The sequence below is a fragment of the Nomia melanderi genome, chromosome 13 (genome assembly GCF_051020985.1).
Source record: "Nomia melanderi isolate GNS246 chromosome 13, iyNomMela1, whole genome shotgun sequence".
In the NCBI taxonomy this organism is placed as follows: domain Eukaryota; kingdom Metazoa; phylum Arthropoda; class Insecta; order Hymenoptera; family Halictidae; genus Nomia; species Nomia melanderi.
In genome coordinates, this window is record NC_135011.1 from 9,545,074 (window position 1) to 9,567,318 (window position 22,245).

The 22,245-nt window shown below is 32.8% G+C and overlaps 2 protein-coding genes across 3 annotated transcripts in view; one reads left to right on the forward strand and one right to left on the reverse strand.

Moving 5' to 3' along the window:
- Positions 1 to 4,915, reverse strand: part of Cad89D (cadherin 89D) — a 123,686-nt gene extending 118,771 nt beyond the window's left edge. Inside the window, exon 1 of the mRNA XM_076373141.1 lies at positions 4,774 to 4,915. The gene's annotated coding sequence lies outside the window, so the exon portion shown is untranslated. The remainder of the gene's footprint in view (positions 1 to 4,773) is intronic.
- Positions 1 to 22,245, forward strand: part of Men (NADP-dependent malic enzyme) — a 23,604-nt gene continuing 1,359 nt past the window's right edge. The window contains exons 1-5 of one of the 2 annotated variants that reach the window (XM_031973665.2): positions 1 to 282; positions 4,850 to 5,003; positions 20,881 to 21,039; positions 21,409 to 21,771; positions 21,854 to 22,165. In XM_031973665.2, coding sequence (XP_031829525.1) covers positions 230 to 282; positions 4,850 to 5,003; positions 20,881 to 21,039; positions 21,409 to 21,771; positions 21,854 to 22,165 — 1,041 coding nt within the window. In that variant the 5' untranslated portion in view covers positions 1 to 229. Of the gene's footprint in view, positions 283 to 3,503; positions 3,702 to 4,849; positions 5,004 to 20,880; positions 21,040 to 21,408; positions 21,772 to 21,853; positions 22,166 to 22,245 lie in introns of those variants that run through there. The other variant, XM_031973664.2, reaches the window with a different exon arrangement.

Below are 22,245 nucleotides of genomic sequence, written 5' to 3' on the forward strand. Positions count from 1 at the left end.
GGTTTGTTCGTGTACACCTCAGTCACGTTTGCGATCTGCTCGTGATCGGAACGATCGATTTCATTGAACAAAAGTATAGTTCAGCAAGAGATCGTTATTGTTTCTTTTTCCGCGCGACACAGTGCATATATTATCTCCGACTCAAACTTAGACCCTTCGTCGAAGTATGAACAATTAGTCTCGTTAAGTTTTATCGTTGAATTTACAGATTAACTCGTAAACATTTCCAATGGGTAGCCCACATTCAAAGGATATACGTAACGGACAACGTTCTTACAAGGTGTAAGTGGCAAAATTATAAATTTGTAACGTGCACCTTGATGCTTCAAACTTTGTTTGAGAATTATAGGTACATTAGGATCATCGACGAATGTACGTTTAATTTTTTCTGTGAATTTTTCCATTATTTCCGCGAGAACGACAATGTAACCATTAGGCAACGGTGAAAGTAATACACATTACTTTGTGCAAATTCTGTGAAGTTGTATCATTTATTTGTTGCGCTTATCTTCCCACACGCGATTGCAACGTTCTTTTCTCGCACACAATTGATCTACGAAGACAGTGATAAATCGAAGGTTTTTCTTGTTTGACCTGTCTCAGACACAACAGAGATACTACCAGCCGCTGCACTTTGTTTTCATAATAACATCAAATGATGGTGGAATTGTTATTGAGATATTCCCAGAACTCATTATCGTCGCAGTCATTCACCTAATGCTCGAGAGAGTATTTTAGAGGACAGATAAAAATTAAATACTTGAGTAAAGGAATTCTGATTTTTAGTTGAGTTAAAGGATAATTCGTTGAAAGTGGAAAAAAACTTTGACAATATGTTCAAGAACAATGTATCGTTAGACAAGTCGCTTTAAATAATCCAATAGAACCGTTTTAATAAAATTGATATTTAAGATAAGTTTTACACTTTATTTAGGAATTCACTCGAAAATTTGTTTTTGAAATTCGAATGAAAATTATTGAAACGTTATGTGTATTTAACACTATTTCTACCGAAGGTGTCCAAAGACGCCTTTTGAAATTTTAACTTAAAATTATTTTCTCAGTTTAATAATTTGTCCTCAATTGAATTTTGGACATTTCTTGTAGTTAAGACATTGCGTACTAATTTTCAGAAAACTGAATTGTGCGTATGACGACTTTCAGTGAGATCAACTTATATCACTATATATAGAAAAACTCAAGTATCACATTGTTATACAACATATTTTAAATAAATAATCAGTTCTAATCAAATTTCATGTTTTCTTTAATGCTGTGGTAATTAGCAAAATTACATAGCTGAGTGTCTTTAACAGTATGCAATTTGTTAATCTTATAATTGTTACTGAAAAAGTCGGAAAGTTAATTAAGACTATACGACTCGGAAAATAATTTTAATTTAAAGATTCTGGAGGTGTCTTTTGACAACTTCGGTAGAAATAGTGTTAAATCCTTTCTCATTCAAGTAAGTTCACCATTCCTTCACGATTTTAATGTCACGCTCCACTTTACCGATAAGTCGTGTCTTTCGGATAGTGTTAGCAAAAAGAAAGTTGTTTATACTTTGTTCGTACTAATACGATCCAGCGGGAACCAATGCTCGTGGCGCGTATATATTCGAATAATCAATATGGCGTTTACAAAATGGAGTATTACAAAACTAATTTTCAATGGTTCATAAACACAGACTTTTTTGGAAATACATTCATAATTATTCGTACTTTTATTAGCGCAATTATTTATATTAACCATCTAATTTTTGGAAAGTTATTCGAAACAATGGAAGTATTCTAGTGTTCCATATTTCTATTGTCTTGCACTTGAAATTAATATTTTACATTATACATTAGGAACATCAATATTCTCTCTTTCCAAACGAAGGACGTTAACATTTTGCAAAACTTTAATAATTAGAATTGAAGTATTTGCTATATGTTTATGTATATTTTATTTCAACAGTATCGTTGAAATTATATTACCCTTTTGTCTCTTAAAAATACGAAATTACGTTACACTTTCCATAATATTTTTTTTGAATACATCGATTTTAATTTACGAAAATTAGTATCTTCACCTATCACTGTAATTTGTAGCACACAATATAGTGTATTAAATACCGTGGAATATTTTCCATTTGCAGGTTATTATTGCGTGACGATTATTAATGGTATGATTTGTGCGCATATTGATGGTTTTTACGAGTGACTCGATTATTCTAACATTATACGCTTTAAGTTAAATATTTATTGTAATTGTATAGATCATAGTACAAGCATTTATAGTAATCATGCCTTGCAAGATTTTGCAATGTTTATCAGATTCGTTTGCTCAGATAAAATTTTGTGACATTGTCATAATTATTCTAATCACAGATCATACGGTAACAGGTTACTGACCTGTGATCTTCGTGTACCATCGTACGACATGCGCAAAGAGTAAAAATTTTAAATGTCGTTGAATCGGTTGTAACAGGCATTAAAAAACTCCTACGATTACATTATCACTTTTTTTTTTGCAATAACTGTAATCATAGTCGTCTCGTGTGGAGATCGAAGCATGAAAAGTAATACGAAAGTAAAAAATGAATATTCGATCTCAATACACGACATTAATACTAATCAAATTTACATTATGCAATTCGTAAATACATAAATGTTATAAGGAATTTTATTCAGGATTAAATAAAACATATTCAGAAACATTTGTATCATTTTCTCGCTGCTGTGATCCTCATGTGACACCATTGGGTTTCTTTGGAACTAACGTAATCGTCAAATAGATTCTATACCTAGATGGTTTGTTTCGTTAGAAAAAAATTCGTGATACTGTTTATATGCAAGGTACATTTAACTTAATCAACTTAACCCTTTGCACTCGATAATATTTGATATTATAAATATTCGTTATTTCCTGATAAAATTTATTTAACTCATCGATAACATTATTTGCCGTAAAGAAAAATCTTGCATGAATTAAGAGACAGATCTATTTTATTCTTAGGTTTTACGTGTTGATACCTTACATAAAATTTAACACTAGAACTACCGAACATTTAATACGACTGATATGTAATCCCTATAAAAATTGTAACAATAGATTATTTCCGGTTCCTTTAGACATTCGTTATAGTGTTCAAGTGAAACTATTTATTTTCAAAATCATTTCGAATATTCTATGCTTCTGAGGTATCAACAACTGCGGAACGAAAAGATCGAAATCAGTCGTTTTGACTGGTACGGTAATTCTAGTGTTAATACTGAATTTTCAATTTCACAATTTTATTGTGTTCAATCAAATGGCGACCAGTAGTCGCCAGTCGAGTGCAAAGGGTTAAATATACGAGTGCTAGTGAAAATACGTGAGAAATCTCGTGCGTATTCAAAATAAAAGTTGGTGGTGAGAGTTAATTTAGTGTTGCACGCCTGGTATCACGTGGACACGTGCCTAGTGACTTATCGGTATGACGCGACGCTGTAATCTGGTGTTGTTAAACTCAGTTCAGAATGGTCTCAACAGTTTATCGAGCGATGCCATATCGAACGAGAGGCGTCGTTCACGAAAATCGCGAACATGGCCGTCAGGCATATTTTAAAACGGTTCGAGCACCGATTCGTTTCATTACTCCGTCAGTCGAGTCACTCGCATAGCGCTACGAAAGACCTTGAACCTGACACCTGCCCGCATGATCAGCTACACGACAGGTAAACCGGTGGACTTTAAGATTTTACGTTTTACCAGCGACACAGCAAAAAATGAAAGCTTATATTATCATCTAGAATAATTTTTCAACAGTTCGTAAATTGTTCGAACGCATGAAACTCTACAGACACTTAGGGACTACCATCGAACGCGCAATAGTAACTATTATATTGCATAAGATTACGCTTTCCATTGATTTCGGTTTATTCCCATTCTTTCCAACGTAACAAATTAAATTGAATTCAACTCAATTTGCCGCGTATTCTGCTTTATCAAATGAGACGAAATAAAATAAATGCACTGAATTAATGCGCTTTTTAAAATCCCTAGACCTACAATTTTCTCTTTAACACGTTCTCACCGGCATGTACCACTGGTGATACACAGCTAATGTAAAACGCCATATATGGAAAAAGCGCCGAACGTGTTAAACTGGTAACATAAAAACTCCTGTAATAAAGAAAAATAATTGTCTTGTAAGGATCAGTTGACCTAACCATTATTATCATCCGAATCAGCTGAAATAATGCTTACTGATCGTTCTAGAAAACAGTAGCATTGCCTACTAAATGCAAGCTAGTTCTTATACTAGTAAGATCCGTAATTATCTGTTATATAGATTATTCATTCACGGTCAAACGATATATACGTGTACAAATCGACCGATCCTCACGCGATGGGCGAAGACACGCGACTGCGCGATGATTACGCTTACACTGTGTTATAGACAGTAGTGTAGTACAGACCTTGCGCACCTACGTCTTTGATGGTCATTATTTCCGTGGAAAATTTAAATAAAAAACAAACAATTCTCGACACGGTAAATATGTTTGAATTATCGACCATGCGTGATCGTGAAAACATCCTCGTATTGTCCGATCACTTACCCGAACAATGGACTGTTTCATCAAACGTTTTTTTTATTACTCGTGAACGTTTATCAATCGTTAAACAGTCTCGGCGATTGGAATTGTCGTTCGAGTTTCACCAAAGAAAAAAAAAGAAGCGACAAAGTTCGACGTCGGTTCATACGATACGTGACAGAAGGTCACGCTCCCCACACCCTAACCTCACCTTTGCTCGACACCACTGTGTTCTGCCATACCGACATTCTTCCTCGTCAGCCTTAAACCTTACTCGTCGTTCGCAGGATCCAAGGCAGTAGTCAGTTAGTCTGCAACAGCAAACCTTCGACCATGTCAAGTCTCGAGAGGGATCAGCTTGGCACTAGAGGAAACGGGGATGCCCTGTGTGCCGGTATGATTCGCGGCATGGATCATCTGAAGAATCCACAATTAAACAAGGTACGCCCATGTTTACGTGTTTCGGTGGAACGTCTAATTACTGCGGTGTTACGGCGCCAACTATTCGCGTTGACAGTTCAACGTCTAATAATGACGTGATTCGTGCTCTGTAAATTCTGTCTTTTCACTGGTGTCGTTTACATGTGAATATATTCTCGGGGATAATTGATGAATAGATGGGAATATATTTCGATCGAATACATTCGTGACAATGCCATACGTTTGTCCGTCTGCGTTTCTAAGGTTCATAGTGCGCATCAAAATGAAAACTTTCCTATGGAAAACAATGGAAATAACCCGCTATCTCTCGCTCAGTTTTAAGCGGGAAAATTGTATTTAAATGTGAAGTATTCTCATGTTGCGAGTAACCGACAATTTTCCGTCGTTTTGATTGATATTGATTTCAAAAGTAATGTGTACATGAATTTAATAATGTGCATAGAACGAAAATTTCTTTTATGAAATGTGAATCACATTTTCGCAATATTTATTTTCATGCATTTAGTACGTTGTACCTGTTGAACGTTGAATTTAAATTGAGTAGTCGTTCAATTTAATAATATAAGTTATATATTGAAATTAAATAAATTTAATGTGAATTTAGTTATCGGCTGATTTGTACTTGTATTAAAGCAGCATAAAATTGTAATCAATTTCTGATGTAAACTGAATTACGCATGACGAATGTGGGAGCAATATATCCGTGGTTCGTTCAAATCGTCACGTAGTCATCGCGTTTCCGAGAAATTCACTTTCACGGCACAGAAATTTACTGGACGAAACCAGCGGTATAACAAAACGGAAGATGATGAAATAAGGGACACGAGAGAATTCGTGTACCGCTACGTTTGTCACACTTCTGAAATATTATACGGAATTAATTTTGTGAGTAGAAAGCGAACGTGTTTGCAACGCTAGAGCGATCGTTTCCGTTTGAGATCATTTATCGTGTCGTTACTTTATATTGTATTATTATAATATAATGTATATTATCGATACTTTTATTAAGATAATATATTTAATGCTAACGAGTCAGGAACAATTTTAAATAAATTAGAACCCCTTTATTGTTTGTTCACAATAATAATTTAATTTATTAGTACTTTATATTTGTACTTGTCATATACCAAGTATATTAGCATTCGCCCAATATACTATTGCCATACTGTTTGCGTGGATCTGCTATTAATACACTATTATTATACATATTACTAAAATGCCTGTTACGCTAACAGTACGGATGATACAGTTACTATTGTATCTATTGAACAAAAGTATATTTAATTCATTTTAAAATTCCATTATGTTACTATCTTTACGTCAGTGTTCGTTATACATTCAGTGACGCGTTCAACGAACTTAATGTCATGTTGATCAATGTTCATACGAGGCGAATTATACAATCGTCATTGTTTTTTCAGCTAGCACCTGATGAATACATTTACCGAGTTCCAAATTAACAATTTTTTTTAACACTAGGTTTACGGAACGCGTCAAATTGACGCATATTGGATTTTAGAAATATTATTTTGTAAATGTTTACGCCGATTTTGATTGATGCGATCACACTGACATGTACCCCAATTACCTACTATCAGATCTCCAGTTTTCGCAATCTAAATAAACGAGTATCAATTCTTTTAGGAATAATAGAAAGAAATGTACAATAAATGCCCATAAACCTAGTGTTAATAAGTATAGTGTGTATACGATACAGATAATATTAACTTCTTGTGTGTGCCTTATAATATCAAACATAAATATTACTAAATTCTTCTGAATTAGAATGAAATATTATTTTTCTGTTATTAATTACTCCACCCTTTAACAAACGGAGACACAAAATATGTCTAGATTTTTCCTCGTTTTCTCAATAAATTATTAGTGACAAAGTAGTTGGATCAGTTATAGTTAAGAGAAATGAATCCTAGAGTAAAGGGTGCCACTGGAACTACCAGACGGATCAAAATGACTCGTTGGAAAAGTTTTATTTCATAATTCGTGGAATTATGGAAGATGCTTTGTCGGAAAGTGTAATGTGCATTGACACGTTCGCTACCAGCGCTTATTTCGGTGACGGTCTCCTCAATTATATTTTCTTCAATCCAATAAATATTCCAAAAAAGTATTAGAAAAATGAAACTGAAACGAGTCATTGAGTTCCTAAATATAATGTCGTTGTTTGTCATTCCTAATAATAAAATCTATAGGATAAATTTAATTTTCATTATGTAAAATATAGGATTATGATCGTCATAAATATGTGACGCTGATAACGAACGTGTTAATCGATCATAATTGAGAAAGAAATTATAGATCGAAGAAAACTCTTCTCCAGTATATTTTATATAACGTGATTCAAGATGTACAGAGTAGTACTTTGTTCGACGGCGTCATTAGTCACGCAGAGGCGATCGCGATTCGTTCCATTCGCAATCAAGCCTCGAATCTGATTGTCTCGATGACTCTGCAAAGTAGTCACCGAATGTTCGACGTGAAAACACTTGATCCCGATTGCGAAATATCCGCGGAATTTCGCGACTGACGCATATCCTTCCGAGGATAAACCCTCCTCCGCCTTTATTCGTTCCACAGGTGCACTCCAAATACGAGCGTAATTTCTTTGAATCGGACGTTTCGCAACTACTAAGAAGAATAATACCGTTGAAAATTGGTTTCAAGCATATTTTCGTTTCTCGCTTGGATTCACTGTTACATTTTCCGAGCCGCACGATAGAAGTGTTTTCAAATAAACCATCTTCGCAACAGGAGTTTTCATCTTACAATTTCCCAGCTTTCACTTCCATTTTATTGTCAACACATGTTGCTGTATTAATACATTCGCAATTAGTAGGTTCATTTTTCTCTAATCGAAAACTAGCTAAATAAATGAACTCTGAAGTTCATCGATAAAACAAATACAAAAATTAAAAAATTTGGTTTGAGATATTCGGCTTGCAATTGACTATCGTTGAATATAGCTCGCGTCAGCGGCAAATAGGATTATAGATGACGTACATCAACGTGAGCGGCCGTGCATATGCCAATATTACCTTACTTAAACTATTATCTTGCTGCAGTACATTTTTAATTTTATTACGGAATAATGGAGGGAATACCGATAAGAAATGATTATTAGTACAAAAGGATAATAGGAACACTACCATACATAATGCAGAGAAGATAATTATTAGTAAAAAAGTTACTACTACTATTGAGGAAAGTCAATTGTGTGCTCCAATTATTTATCAGTCCTCTATTGCATTCCAATTGAGAACTGAATTTCAAATGTTCAAACCCACGCAGAATAAATATTCTTTTTTTTATTTTGTATTTGCACATGTATGAAATTCCCATATTGGAATATTCATAAAATGCAATAAACAACATTGTTTATTAATATGTTCTTTTTTATTTTATCGCTATACCAATATTTAAATAGAATAACGGGCATATATTTTTGTAATTTCTCATAACAAGTTCGTGCGATAGAGGGTTACATTATTTAGTACTTTATAAACACAAAGCATAATCGTGTTTTCTGATTTCAAATCCGTGTAATCCTCTCTCATACGGTTCTTATCTAGAACTTATCTCTACCTCCAACGACGCAGACGATTGCAACCTGTCCCAATTGCGTGACTCATCTCCCGCGTCGTTGTGGAAACTATTTCGAGGGAAACAAACTCGTTGTCGTCCAATAAACGAATTCCAGGAATTTTTTTGACCTTTTGCACCCATTGCGAATATGGCAACGTCATCCGGTGAGGTAACAGCGTAGCTAACATCCGTGTACCACGGACATAACGGAAGATCTGACGTTATGCGTCAAAAGTGTTAACTCCGAAAAATTGTCTAGGTTTTAAGGTATAGCTGAGTCTCACTTGAGGATAGTTTCGATTAATCATTCAAAGAAATAACTCATATTTTCCGAACTCATTAAATATGCATTAAACACACATCAGCAGTTGCTCGTGTTCAATAATTTATATTTCTTCTTGGCAAATCGAGTTTGCTACCAATTCAAACTTCACACGTGTACAATGAAATGGAGGACTCAGATGTCAAACAGTATGTCAGATTTTCATTTTAAACATTTAAAGAGCGTTTTTGTTACTAAAACTTTTGATTAATAATGCAATAATGTTGGTACCTTCGTGTTTGAGATTTAATTTTGCGGGTAGTGTCTCAATTGCTTTATCAACTAGAAGTTTTAAAAATAAATACACTTGTAACACGTTGGCTGCTACGAGAATCTTCCGCGTTTTACGTATGACTTATTCTCTCATAGCAAAGATAAACAGAAATAATTATTAATTATTTGGTATCACGATTCTTTGTTACAATATTATCTAGTTACTTACGTTACTAAATAGTCTTATTCGAAACTAACCATCTTACGTATTGTAATTATTTTTAAGGAATTAAAAAATGTCGAGCAACCACTGTAACAATCAACGTGTTCACCCTTTGTGGTCCAAAGTGTTTTCGATTTTCCATTCTGTAATCTGCATTACTATTGCTTGACTTATAGTTCCAAATAGCAGTTCACTTGGTTACAAGTATTTAAAAAGGACTAAAATATACGTATAAGATGATTACTATATTGCGAATAACTATAGCAAAAAGTGACGAAATACCTAATTATTGGAACAAACTTAAATATTCAGTCTGCCTCGACGTAGAACCACAAAAGCAACCCTTAGCACTCGAAAGTTGACTCAGTCACAACTTGATTCGACATAGCAAACTTATAAAGTCTTATACATAATATTAAACTTCGTATAATGCAATATGTAAAATATCGAAATAAAATAGCTTTGTTTCTTAATTTACGTATGTTCCCTCATTAGTAAATTTCAAAGAATGTCGTCTATATCTCATGGGAAAATCTTGAACATTTCCAGTGAAAAACTTTCGAGTACAAATGGTTAACCCTTTGCACTCGTATGTCATGCTAGAGATGATAATACAAATTATAGAACGTCGGAAATTGTTTGAAAAAATACCACAGTTCAAAAGAATATAAAACTGAAATATAATAATAATAATAAATAAAATATATATAAAACGTTGAATTCTACCACTGTAAGTGTCTTTAATTCGTTTCCCTAAAAATAAACACAAGTTTAACACCGAGCCAGGACGCAGCCAGATCGCTGCCGCGATACGCAAAGGCAGCATGTGCACGCGGCAGCGTGCAACCCCGCGATTCTTGCAGTAGGTCGTGAATTACTTTCCGACCCAAGTACGGCCCAGGGGGTTAGCGTATTGATCCGCGGTGGCAGGCGAAGAAGGGTCGCGATCGCTGGTACTCAAGGACCCTGGCAACCGTTTCCACGACCGATTGTTTGACATGGGACCCAGGACCGAAAGTTGAAAGAACCCGATGATGGACACGGATTGGTGGGACCTTGTTCCAGACGCTAACCGAACGACACGCGTCCCGGAGCCGTTGCTCGCTCTGGATGGAAGGGTATTCCTTTGATCTGTATTTCTTGGTAGTCTTTTTTTTGCGCTGCACCTGGAGCACTGTGCACCTTCTGTTAGCTGACGGCTGTTGAACCTTCGGTAGCACCTTTTTAAGAGGAAATGAGACGGATAGTTCGGGAGTTCAGTTTGATATATTTAGTTTGGTATGGGAGGTGGCTAAGGACTGGTGATATAACTAAAAGAGGGTGTTTAAGAACTGGTGATGTAAGTTAGGCGAGGGTGTCTAAGAATTGGTGATATAATCAGTTAGATGTAAGATTTTGTGAGTGATAGAATAATCAATTTGCCTTTCTCAGTTGAAATTGTCTTGCAAGTTAGGAAATTTGCTGCTGTTGTGGGGTCTTTTATACGTAATGGTACTTATTGTAACTTGTTGCACTTAGTTGTGAAGTTTGAATTAAAAGTAATTTATCATTTGCGTTAGTTTAGAAAGATTTTTGTAGGAGATTGATTTGAAGCATCATTTAGTGAACTGAATTTGAATAGATTTGTATTGTAATCGTTTAAGTTGTGAGAATATAATTGAAGATAAATTTTAAGAGTGCTTTCTGATTAGTAGGAAGTAATTGGAATGTTCTAATAAAAATATTCTTACAGGAATTTAATATTAATGAAGTCATATTATTGTTAATATCTTATATATCATAATTACTTACAATATTACATGACATAAGTACATGTCAACAAAAAATTTAGTGAAATGTTTTTAAAAGTAATTACATATAAATGCCTCTTGCCTCTTGAAATGACTACTCTCATAAAATCGAAACTGAAAAGGCTTGGAACCTGTTCAGACCCACAGGTAGTATATCGACTTTGATTTCCATGAGTTTTGCTGAAAAAATCAATATCTATAAAATAGAGCTCTACAAATATAGCGTTTAGGGTAAGGGGAACTATTCAGGTTTCATGGCAGCTATAGGGGAAGTCGTTGCAGGGTAACGACATACGCGTAGTATACCAAGTAGGCAACGTAAATTCTAAATTATATTAGGAGTACCGGAAAGTCTTTTCATATTTTAAACCCTTTGATTTCCCCAGTTACAGTACGGATTCTTAATGTTAATCTTGAATTAATTTAAATTTAAATGTAGGACCATTGTAAGCGTCAGCGTTTATATCATTCATGAAATATGACTCACTATTTTCACGCGAAATTTTATAATGGAAACGAAAAGACCTTCAAGTGCGTCTAATAATAACTTCGAAGTATCTAATTAACTAACTTCTAATAACTTCTAACTTCTACAAGATTTCAACTAAGAAATGCATAAGTTTTATAATGGAAACGGAAAAACATTCAAGTACACTTACAAATAACTTCTAATTAACTAACCAACTAGCATCTAATAATGCCTAATTTCTACAAAATTTCAACTAAGATTTTATAATGCATAAATTTTGTAATGGAAACGAAAAGAATTTTTAGTACCCTTAAAAATGACTTCGAACTAACTGACTTCTAACGTTTAATAATTTCTAACTTCTATAAGATTTCGACATAGATTTTATAATACGTACATTTTATAGTGGAAACGAAAAGACTTTCAAGTACTCTTAAAAATAACTTCCAACTAACCGACTTCTACCTTTTAATAAATTCTAAAAACTTTTAATAATTTCTAAGTGACTCCCACAAGACTTCACACAGATAAAAAATAACGTAATTATTTCTACCGCGAATTTATCTTCTTAGAATCGAGCACTTCTAGTTCTCTTTTATCGTAATCAAAAAACAAGGGGGGGCATTTTACTAGGCCAGGCGTGTCCGCGACGATATCAATAAACTTCAGTATTTCCCGGAGCATGGAAGTTTTCGAGAGCAGACTAATCGAATGATATCCGGCTGTCGCGATAATGGATGTATGGTAATTTAATTCGGCGGGCGATAAGTTTCAAGGAAAGGGAATATGTTGTTATGTCACTGTCCTTCCAGCACGCAACTGACCCCCTCCTTTATCCATTTTCTGTTCTTTAACCGCGACGACGTGGTTATCCAGCGATACGCAAATCCGTCCGGTATCTGAACAGTTTTTTTGCGGTATCTTCTGATGGCATCGGTAACACAGACGTTCTTGATAACTGCAACAATATTGTCACGAATCTTTTATCGACGCTCTGCGAAATTGAAATTTTCTTCCATTAAATAATGGCGAGATTTTATTCTATCGACTGGCACATTTGTTAACACGTTGACTGTCGCACGGTTTTGCGGAGAAATATGTACGAAATGAAAATAATGTGATATCAACTTATTTACTTGAACTGCGTTACTATTATTGCAGGTTGATCTTATTAAATGCCACTGTGTTAGATAGTATTACTTGTAATATAGAAGAGTTTTCAAATAATTACTGTTTAATCGAATGAATTGTAGTAATTCGATTTGGCTGGAGTCACCGGTGACTTCCATGGCATACAAGTGTTAATTGTGACGGAAGGAATTAACATGTTGACAGACATGAGGATTTCAGGTGCTTTGTATAATAATATCTATTCTTATTAACAGAGACAAGTGATATTAGAAATAATTATCAATGATCTGGTACTACAACACTTGTGCTACAATATTATCTAGCTATTCATGTTATTAGATATTCGTATTTCACAACAGTCCTTTTTTTGCAATTGTATTTAAGCCATTTGGAAGCTCTTTGATGGTCATTAGTGACCACCATGGCAATCAACGTGTTAAAGAACAATTTGGTTCCCTATATTAGGTTATTCCTTAAGTAGTGTTTTTTTCATACTAACTTCTAGTGTCCAAAATGACTACTTATGTTTTTTTAAATTTTAGATGTATTGACCACCGTTTTCCCATTTTTTGGTTAATCTTTAGTACCATTTTTGAAATAATTGTGTTGACTGGATTTCTTGTTCACGAATACCTACGCGAACAAATATTAACCCTTTGCACTCCGTTGTCCCCTCTGTGGCGACATTATGAGATAAATTGATAACTCCGTTTTAAATAACACATAACCTTGAAATGTATACGCGTTTCTTTTAATGACAAAGCAGGGTCGTTAATCTTTTATAGCGGCGCGCGTGCGCCATTGTAAATACTCCTGGAGTAGCAGGTATTTACATAGCTCATAGTAAAAATGACTCGGAGTTGCTGAAAGCTCATATTAAAAATTGCTCGGAGTGCAAAGGGTTAAAAGAATGATATTGAATTGGAATATTTTAATCCACAATGAATGCAGTTGCAAATTCATTCTAAATTCCTACGAATATTGTGATTTATTAATACAGGAACTTGTAAGTTCTTTCATTTTTGGGAAATTCATACAAACGACAACTCTTTTTACCTGTCCGTCCCAACTCTGCTACCTTGAGTAACAAGGTGAATAATAGTTATACTTTTGTAATCTTGATCTCAACAATGTTAATTTAAATGCATATATCCTTGCATTCGATGTATATCTCCATGCCAATGTACGAATGTATGAAGAACTTAAATAATGATAAACGTCAGTAACAATGTCGCTTGAAGCAATTTACTAATACATATTGTTCCATGATAAGATAATAGAGCTCGAATGATTTCAATGTCAGTTGACCGTCCTTTGTTGCGTTTGTCTTCATATCTCGTCGGTTTGTCACATTTTTTAAATCTGTGTCTTTAAGAAACATTCTCGAGATTCAAGAAATTTCGAAACTTTTCAAAAGTACTTTTATATAATAGTACAGATACTCCAATAATGATAAACACAGAATAAAATTCTCCAGTGGGAAAAGTTTTGATCTCGAGAGAATTAAGATCGAGTGTGTACGAAGTATAAATTTGTTTTAAATTGGCTTTAATAAATTCCTTATTCTATGGTTCACGCGTTGAGACAGATCAGATTGGTACAATGGCACTTGGCCTATGCGTTAATGTATACTCATGCAGCCGACGTAATTAGGACATCCATGTGAGTTATTGACCTATTTAACACGTTCACACCAATATTAATTTCCAAATGGTTGAATGTGTTTTCAACGTAACTTTTTGATGCAATGCACGAGTTACCATTATTGCAGTCTCCGCAATGTATATATGTTTATTATCTTGTGCTATTTTAAGAAAATTTTAAAACTCCAGGAATTCAATATGCTTAAGTTTAAAACCTTATTTTGCAAAATAAATAATTTAAATCAATTCTAACAATTAAATGCCAATAAACTGTAAGAATCACATGAATGATAAAATATTTATTTCTTCGAACTATTTCAACAGAATTGTGAAAACCAAGGGATTCAATGTGTTTAATTTCATGAAACATAATTTTGTTCTGTATCGATACACTAACAATTATTAAAATAAATTTAAGTAAATTTTATTAACTGGACGATATAATAAACTTGACGTATCCGAATCATATTGTTCTTTATGGGAAGAGGGATATGTCAATCGTTGAGAGTTCTAGATTGGAGGAGTTAGGGCTGTGAGAGGGTCCGGAGTATGTTTCCTCTTCTTGTTCTCTGTTATAACAAATAAAAGTGAATTAATGATGTGAACGATCGGTCTAATTTGGACGTTCATTGTCAACGACCCTGGTGACCGTTGCCGGTGGAAAATTACTACTTTCGACGAGTGCTTTGACCTCTTCATCTGGTTACATTCAGTCACAAAAGAACATGTTGCCTAATAAAAAGTTTCGCTGCTGGGGTGATAGCTTGAAATCATTGGAACTATCAATTAAATTCCGTTGGTTTATACATCCCGAACGAACGTGGACAGTTTAGTTACAAAATAAAGTGTTACTACATTTTAAATATGTACACTATGTATTCGAATAGTATGATGAAAAGTTTTATATTATATTTCTTTTATTTCCTTTTATTATCGTTCTATTTAAGTTAGACTATACATTTGTAAAAGAAAAAAATATGACAATTAGTTAGCAGTGGATGTTAATGCTTGTTTCATATGTATATATTTCAAATATGAAAATATGTATAACATGATAAATAAAGAAAAAGGATTGAAGTATACTTTAAAATGAATTAGTCTAGTTTGTATTTTATATCTGTGAAAATTGAATGTTACGAGTATTTTTTACACTGCCACATGTTTCATTTGGAATATACTTGTTCCTTTTGCATATTTCGTAGCGAATAGTTTCAGATATTCGGTGACATTAAATTTGCAAATATGAAAATAATGATGGCATTACCTCCTCCATTAGAGAGTAGCATGTTAGAAAAATGTAAGATACGAAGTCTTACTCAGCGACGTATAATGTCTATTTCATACGCCACTATAGTTTTGTATTTCTCTGCAATGGAAAAATTGTTTTTACTTCGTTACTGCGTCGAATAATTTTATAAAATCGAAAAACACGGAGCACAGATTCAATGTTACGTTTCAGTTATTGATTTTTATGTCATCGGTGTGTACAATTCGTTATAGAAACAAATTTCTCAAATAAAATAAAATTTATTAAAGAAAAATTCAATTTTGATATTGTAAGACTTTTTTGTAACGTAATTTTTTTCATAATTAAGTCATTGGTATTGATCAGGTAAAAATAAATTTAGACTTATATTGCGTACCTAGAATTGTGAGAAAAATAGAACAGTTTAGAATGACAAGGATAATGTGAACAACCTACTTACATTCGGTTTATTGTTCGTTATAAATAACTTCTATCGCAGCAACGAAAATCTACCAACTCAACAATTGAATAACACTAACAGAAAAACATTTTAATTCAGTAGTAATATTTATTATGAACTGTTCGATTTATAATGATTACACTTTGCAGTAAATTAAAAACTGCCTTAAACAAAAATGAATTTAAAACAAAAACATATTTCTTATAAGATTTAATATGCAGAATCACCAAATTAATACGTGTCATCAAAATATCGACGTTGTTTGCAATGACGCAAAGAAGTAAGCATTTCATAGAAATAATAAAATGTAAAATAATAAAAAATCGAAAACCTTTATTCAAGATATCAAAACTATAGCCTTCGAACATTAAAAGTTACTTAAAATTTGCTTGTTACAAAATCTCTTAATGATTGAATGATTACAAATCACTGAAGTATACCTAAACATTATAAAACAATCACAAATAAAATTTCTGGAATAAAATTTTAACCCCTTGATCTACAATATCGTGTCAGACTCCTGGTGAATAAGTGTTATTTATTTTCTGTAAATATAAATTGTTACTATTTCATTATCGATCGTTAACCTTTCGAATGAACGTAGACATAGAAAAAGCATCAACATTTTTGCTGTTCCTAATAAATTATTAGAATAAAAAGAATGAACATAGAATAAAAAAATAGAAAAAAGTAGAAGTCATTGTCACGGAAGATAGTAGAAACTCGAGACAGCGACGATAGGAAATACAGCAGACGATATAATTAGTGCCATCAGACAACATGTCAAAGGAAAATTTAATTTTCATGCAGTTTGCATGTATAATGAAGATAACAAGAATCAAGGAATACAATTAACGAATAGTTCATCAACCGTTGATCGATACAGTTCACGGGGGGACAATTCAAGCCGCCGGCAACCTTAGATAATCGATCGGTAGTATTCTTCGTCGGACATATCGTCGTATTGTCCCTGAGCTTTGTCACTCTTGAGGCAGTCGATAAATTATTCTCTTAATAAAAAATGGCTCGAAGACGGAGCAGCATTTGAATAAATTTATGTCCCGTATTTCAATGATCGATGACTGCATTTCAAATCAGGTTATAAAGTTCAAACTGTTTAACATATTGCGGATGAACAATGTGTTCTTACGTTTTCGTACAGTATGTTTGACGAGTATACACGTCATCTTAAAGCTCGAAATGATACTAATTCTTTTAACGATAAATTCTTTATTTTTTCAAATAAACATGTAATTCTCCTTTGTTTTACTTTGGATTTTTATTAAAATATATCCTAGGTGCATTCGTCCTATGTTTGATGAGTGCACGCTTCATTTTTTGATTTTACTGCGCACAAAACAAGAGATTTTTTAAACTAAATTCCATAATTAACAGGTTAAGGATGATTAACCCTTTGCATTGGACCACTTTCAGTCGCTATTTGATTAAATGTTGGAATATTATAAAATTAGATATTTAATAGAAAATTGTGTAATGCATTGGCACACGATACATTCAAAAAGAATAATTCTGTTTTTTAATTTATGTGTGATTTCTTTTTATATTTGCTACGAAGAATATCAGTGATATTTAGTTAGAAAGTAATGCTTGATTATAGAGAAAATTTGTCGAGTACAAAAGATTAGAATGAAACGATGTTTTTAGTGGACTGCACATGTTATATTCGCGCTGTCTGACTGAATTGTATGATGTGTGACACGATTGTCTTGGTATCGATCGGTGACGAAGCATAACGAGATATCTAACCTCTCGTATATAGTCGCTAAAACATAAAATTTCCCAATGTATTTTCAAAACATTAAAAATATTAAATATTAACGGCCGCAGCCGTCAAAATGGCGGATTGCAGTTTTCTAATATCGCAATTACTGATATCTTAAAAGCGTTAAATAACCGAAATGATTTAAAAAATGAATAGTTTCACTTGAGTACTATAATGAATATACGATAAAACCGAAGAAAATCTATTATCACAATTTTTATGGGGATTATATATTAATCGTATGAAGCGCTCGTTAGTTCTAGTATTAACGCGACAATAGTTTTTGATTTTATACAAGTCACAAGTAACTTGGAAATATTTAAAGCAACAGAATCGATAGTTTAAATTAAGCATAGCTAACAACAACAAAAACGGGCTTGCAGTGTGTTAAATAATCTTTAACCCCTTTAGTTACTATGTCGTCGTGCGTATACGTCATGGTCAAAGTCAATTCAATTTGTGATTGGCGGGCGTACTCGAATTATGAAAATTGTTGCGTATCTCAATGTTTATGTTTGACATGTTGACTTATGGAACCGTGTTGGACCTTGAAACTTCTCATCACAGTAATCGTCTTGTTCGAACTTATCTGCTTCTGTCCAGTAGTAAATTCAGTTTTCGACATACTAATCTAACAGTTCTAGCATCTCTATTAATGGAGGAAAATTTGTGTCATCGTGGAGTACACTTGAAACGATGGACAATAACGCCAAAGTGCAACTATGTTTAACTCTTCTTCATCACTTGGGAATGTTGTTTGTCCGATCGTGTGTTATTCATTCGAAACACCTTGTTAACTGGGAAACCTCATTTTGAGGAAGATGTGCCAGCAATAAAATGTTTCCTTATTGTTGCACTTGTTTCTTTTTATATTGTTTTAAAAAACTAATAGAAAGTAGATTTTTGTATTTTCTTAAAATTGATTTTATATATTTTATTTTGTATTCTGTGTGTATTTTATGGATTCGTTATTAATAACAATATTTTTACTATTTAGTGTATTCACCAACAATAAAAATCTTTCATTGCAGTAAGTTATAAAATGGAAGACTAAAATATACAATTAAGAAATACAGATAAACATAAAGAGAAAATTTTAGTTTAAAAATTTACAGAATTTTTTTTTAAATATGCCATGAAAATTCTCTTCATTGTTAAAAAATATTTGATTGGACAACAAGATATTTACGAGTGTTGATAACAGAAAATCAATACCAGTTATGTAACCTGTCTCTGACAACACAGACGGTGTATCAACTCTAACTCTTTTAAATGACGATATCGTCGGTGGCTGTATGTAACATAGTTAGAATTTAATTAGCAGCACGATAGAAATACATTTGCTGAGTTGTCACAATTAAACGATGCGGAAGCCTAGCATGTCGAAGAAAGGGCATGCTTCGTATTCTATTCGAAGCACAAATGTAAGAATAAACTAATAATGATCAAAATAATGATTAAAGTAATTTAGAAATTCAATTTTATAATCTTAAAAATTGTCGTGTAATGTCTATACTTAACGTTGTCTATCTGTGTACAAGAATTAAAATAGAATATTAATTGTTTTTGATGAAAACTGACGATCACCAATTGGAAGGTTGCCGTGCAATACTACAATCAAGTAAAGTACAAATGAATAGTGACTATTATAATCAATAAATGTGTGCAAAGTTCTTTGTTACTACATGATAAAATAATGATTTTTCTTGAAATACTTCGTATTTTTAATTAGGCGAAATATTTACGAAAGAATACTTAGAAATACTGATTTAAACAAATAAATAATTGCAATTTGCTAATAGATTTTTTGTTATTTACCTTGAAAAGTCATTTATGGAAGTCGTTGTGATAGCCTCATTGTTATAAGTGCCCGAAGCATTCCGCCAGGACTTACAATCAGTAAATGGATCTTGGAGTAATAAATCGGATGTGGATCATGGAAATGTTTATCTTGAGGGCACTCATTAGTTTCCATGGAAATTGTATTTCTTCATTTTTAATACTTATTATTCCACATTTTTATTATTTAGGTATACCAAGGATCATTCAGATTTATTCATCCTTGTTTCAATCAGAAACTCGTATAATATACGACACAAAATGTTTAACGAACTCAACTTTAATTGCTTCTCTTTTAATTGAAGATAAGGTTTCTATTATAATTTATAGTAAAAATAAATTTGAGAAATAAATTTTTGAAAATGATTAAAAAAGATGGTAAGTGTAATTTCAACATTAAAGATATGCATTTTTAAATTAAATTGTTAATATTCCGTAAATAATACTGGACATTTCTTTTAATATTATGTTAATATTATAATGTGGACCTTGTACTTTTTCCTATTGTATTCAGCAACGTAATACCAAGTGAACAAACCAAAAATTATTTTTAAAAAAATGACAGTTGAAGATTTATGTAACCATTGAATAAATTTTATTTTATTTATTCATATGTATGCATGAGGAAGAATAATGTATCGGTTTATTACGTAAAGCCAAGTAGAGGAACAGCTGATCGCCTTTCACTTACGTTCACTTGCAACTCGCAAGAATTTTCTCGTTAACCCATTTCATCGAGCAGAAAAATAATATTAAGCAAGGTCACGCTATCAAAATGTCCCGGAATCTGTTTCTGCTTATTAAAATTATGTAAATTGTTCAAATTAATAAACTTCAACAATTAAAATAAATTTAATGAAGAAAGCAAACTTATTTGACATTATATTTAATATATACGTAAATTACAAAATTTTTTATTAAAATGAGATTATTGTTTTATTGAAGAAGATATTTTTTTCTTTTGTATAAGGAAGACTTATAATGAAAGACTAAAAATAGTATCTTTTATTATAAAATTTTTTTCCCAATTCCACAGTCCACTAAATATACATAAGATTATTATTTCATTCGTTACCAAAATATTGAAGTATTAAATTAAATGAAACTTCGAATTTTCTTCAGACATAAAATTAAAAAACATGCTTTGTTCTGTTCTAGGGAATGGCATTTACCCTTCAAGAAAGGCAAACTTTGGGGATACATGGTCTTTTACCAGCAGCTGTGAAAACTCAAGATGAACAGTTAGAATTATGCCGCCTAAATCTAGATCGTTACGAAGATGATCTTTCGAAATATATCTACTTGATAGGTCTACTTGTAAGTACATGCGCATGTAATTTCATTCAATGGAATTTAATACTATAAAATGCGATATATTTGTACAAGGCATTGGCAAATAAGCAAAAAAGAATACATTTTATTACGACTGAACTATTAAGTGAGATATAGTATATTATGTGATACATTTGTCACTTAAAGACACGTATTATACAGCAATAACAGAATTTTTTAGTTAATATTGCATAAGGTAATTAAAGAATGTTTGATACTTTAATAACTTCATATACCACACGACTTTAGTATTCAATCATTTCTTTATTATGTATTTTATTTTAACGCCAAAATTTTTAAATTTTCATTCTTTAATTTTAGTTAATAATGAATTAATAATATTTCAACTTACAGGACAGAAATGAAAAACTCTTTTATCGTTTGCTGGGGGATGATGTTGCTAAAATGATGCCTCTGGTCTACACACCCACAGTGGGTCTGGCCTGTCAAAAATTCGGTCTAATATACCGTAGACCACGCGGTTTATTTATAAGCATACACGACAAGGGACACGTGTACGATGTTTTGAAAAATTGGCCTGAGCATGATGTGCGTGCGATTGTTGTCACGGATGGAGAAAGAATACTTGGTCTGGGTGATTTAGGGGCATATGGAATGGGAATACCCGTTGGAAAATTATCTTTATACACAGCATTAGCTGGTATCAAGCCTAACCAATGTCTTCCTATTACTTTGGATGTTGGAACAAATACCCAGGTGAGACACATTGTAGTGGTACACTCATTAAAAACTTGGAATAATATAAAACGTTATTTTTAAATGGCATTACATTTTCCAGGCATTGTTAGACGATCCTCTCTACATTGGTCACAGACACAAACGTGTTACTGGTAATGAATATGATGAATTTTTGGACGAATTTATGACTGCTGTAGTCAAACGATATGGCCAGAACACTTTAATTCAATTTGAAGATTTTGGCAATTCCAATGCATTCAGATTACTTAATAAATACCGTGATGGTTACTGTACCTTTAATGATGATATCCAAGGAACTGCTGCTGTTGCAGTAGCTGGACTGTTAGCATCTCTCCGCGTCACAAATACAAAACTTTCAGAAAACACAATTGTTTTCCAAGGTGCTGGAGAGGTAAATATTACTAGCATTAAATGAAACTGTGAAAACTATTTTGTTAGATTTAGTAGTACTGAATACCTTTAAGTATATAT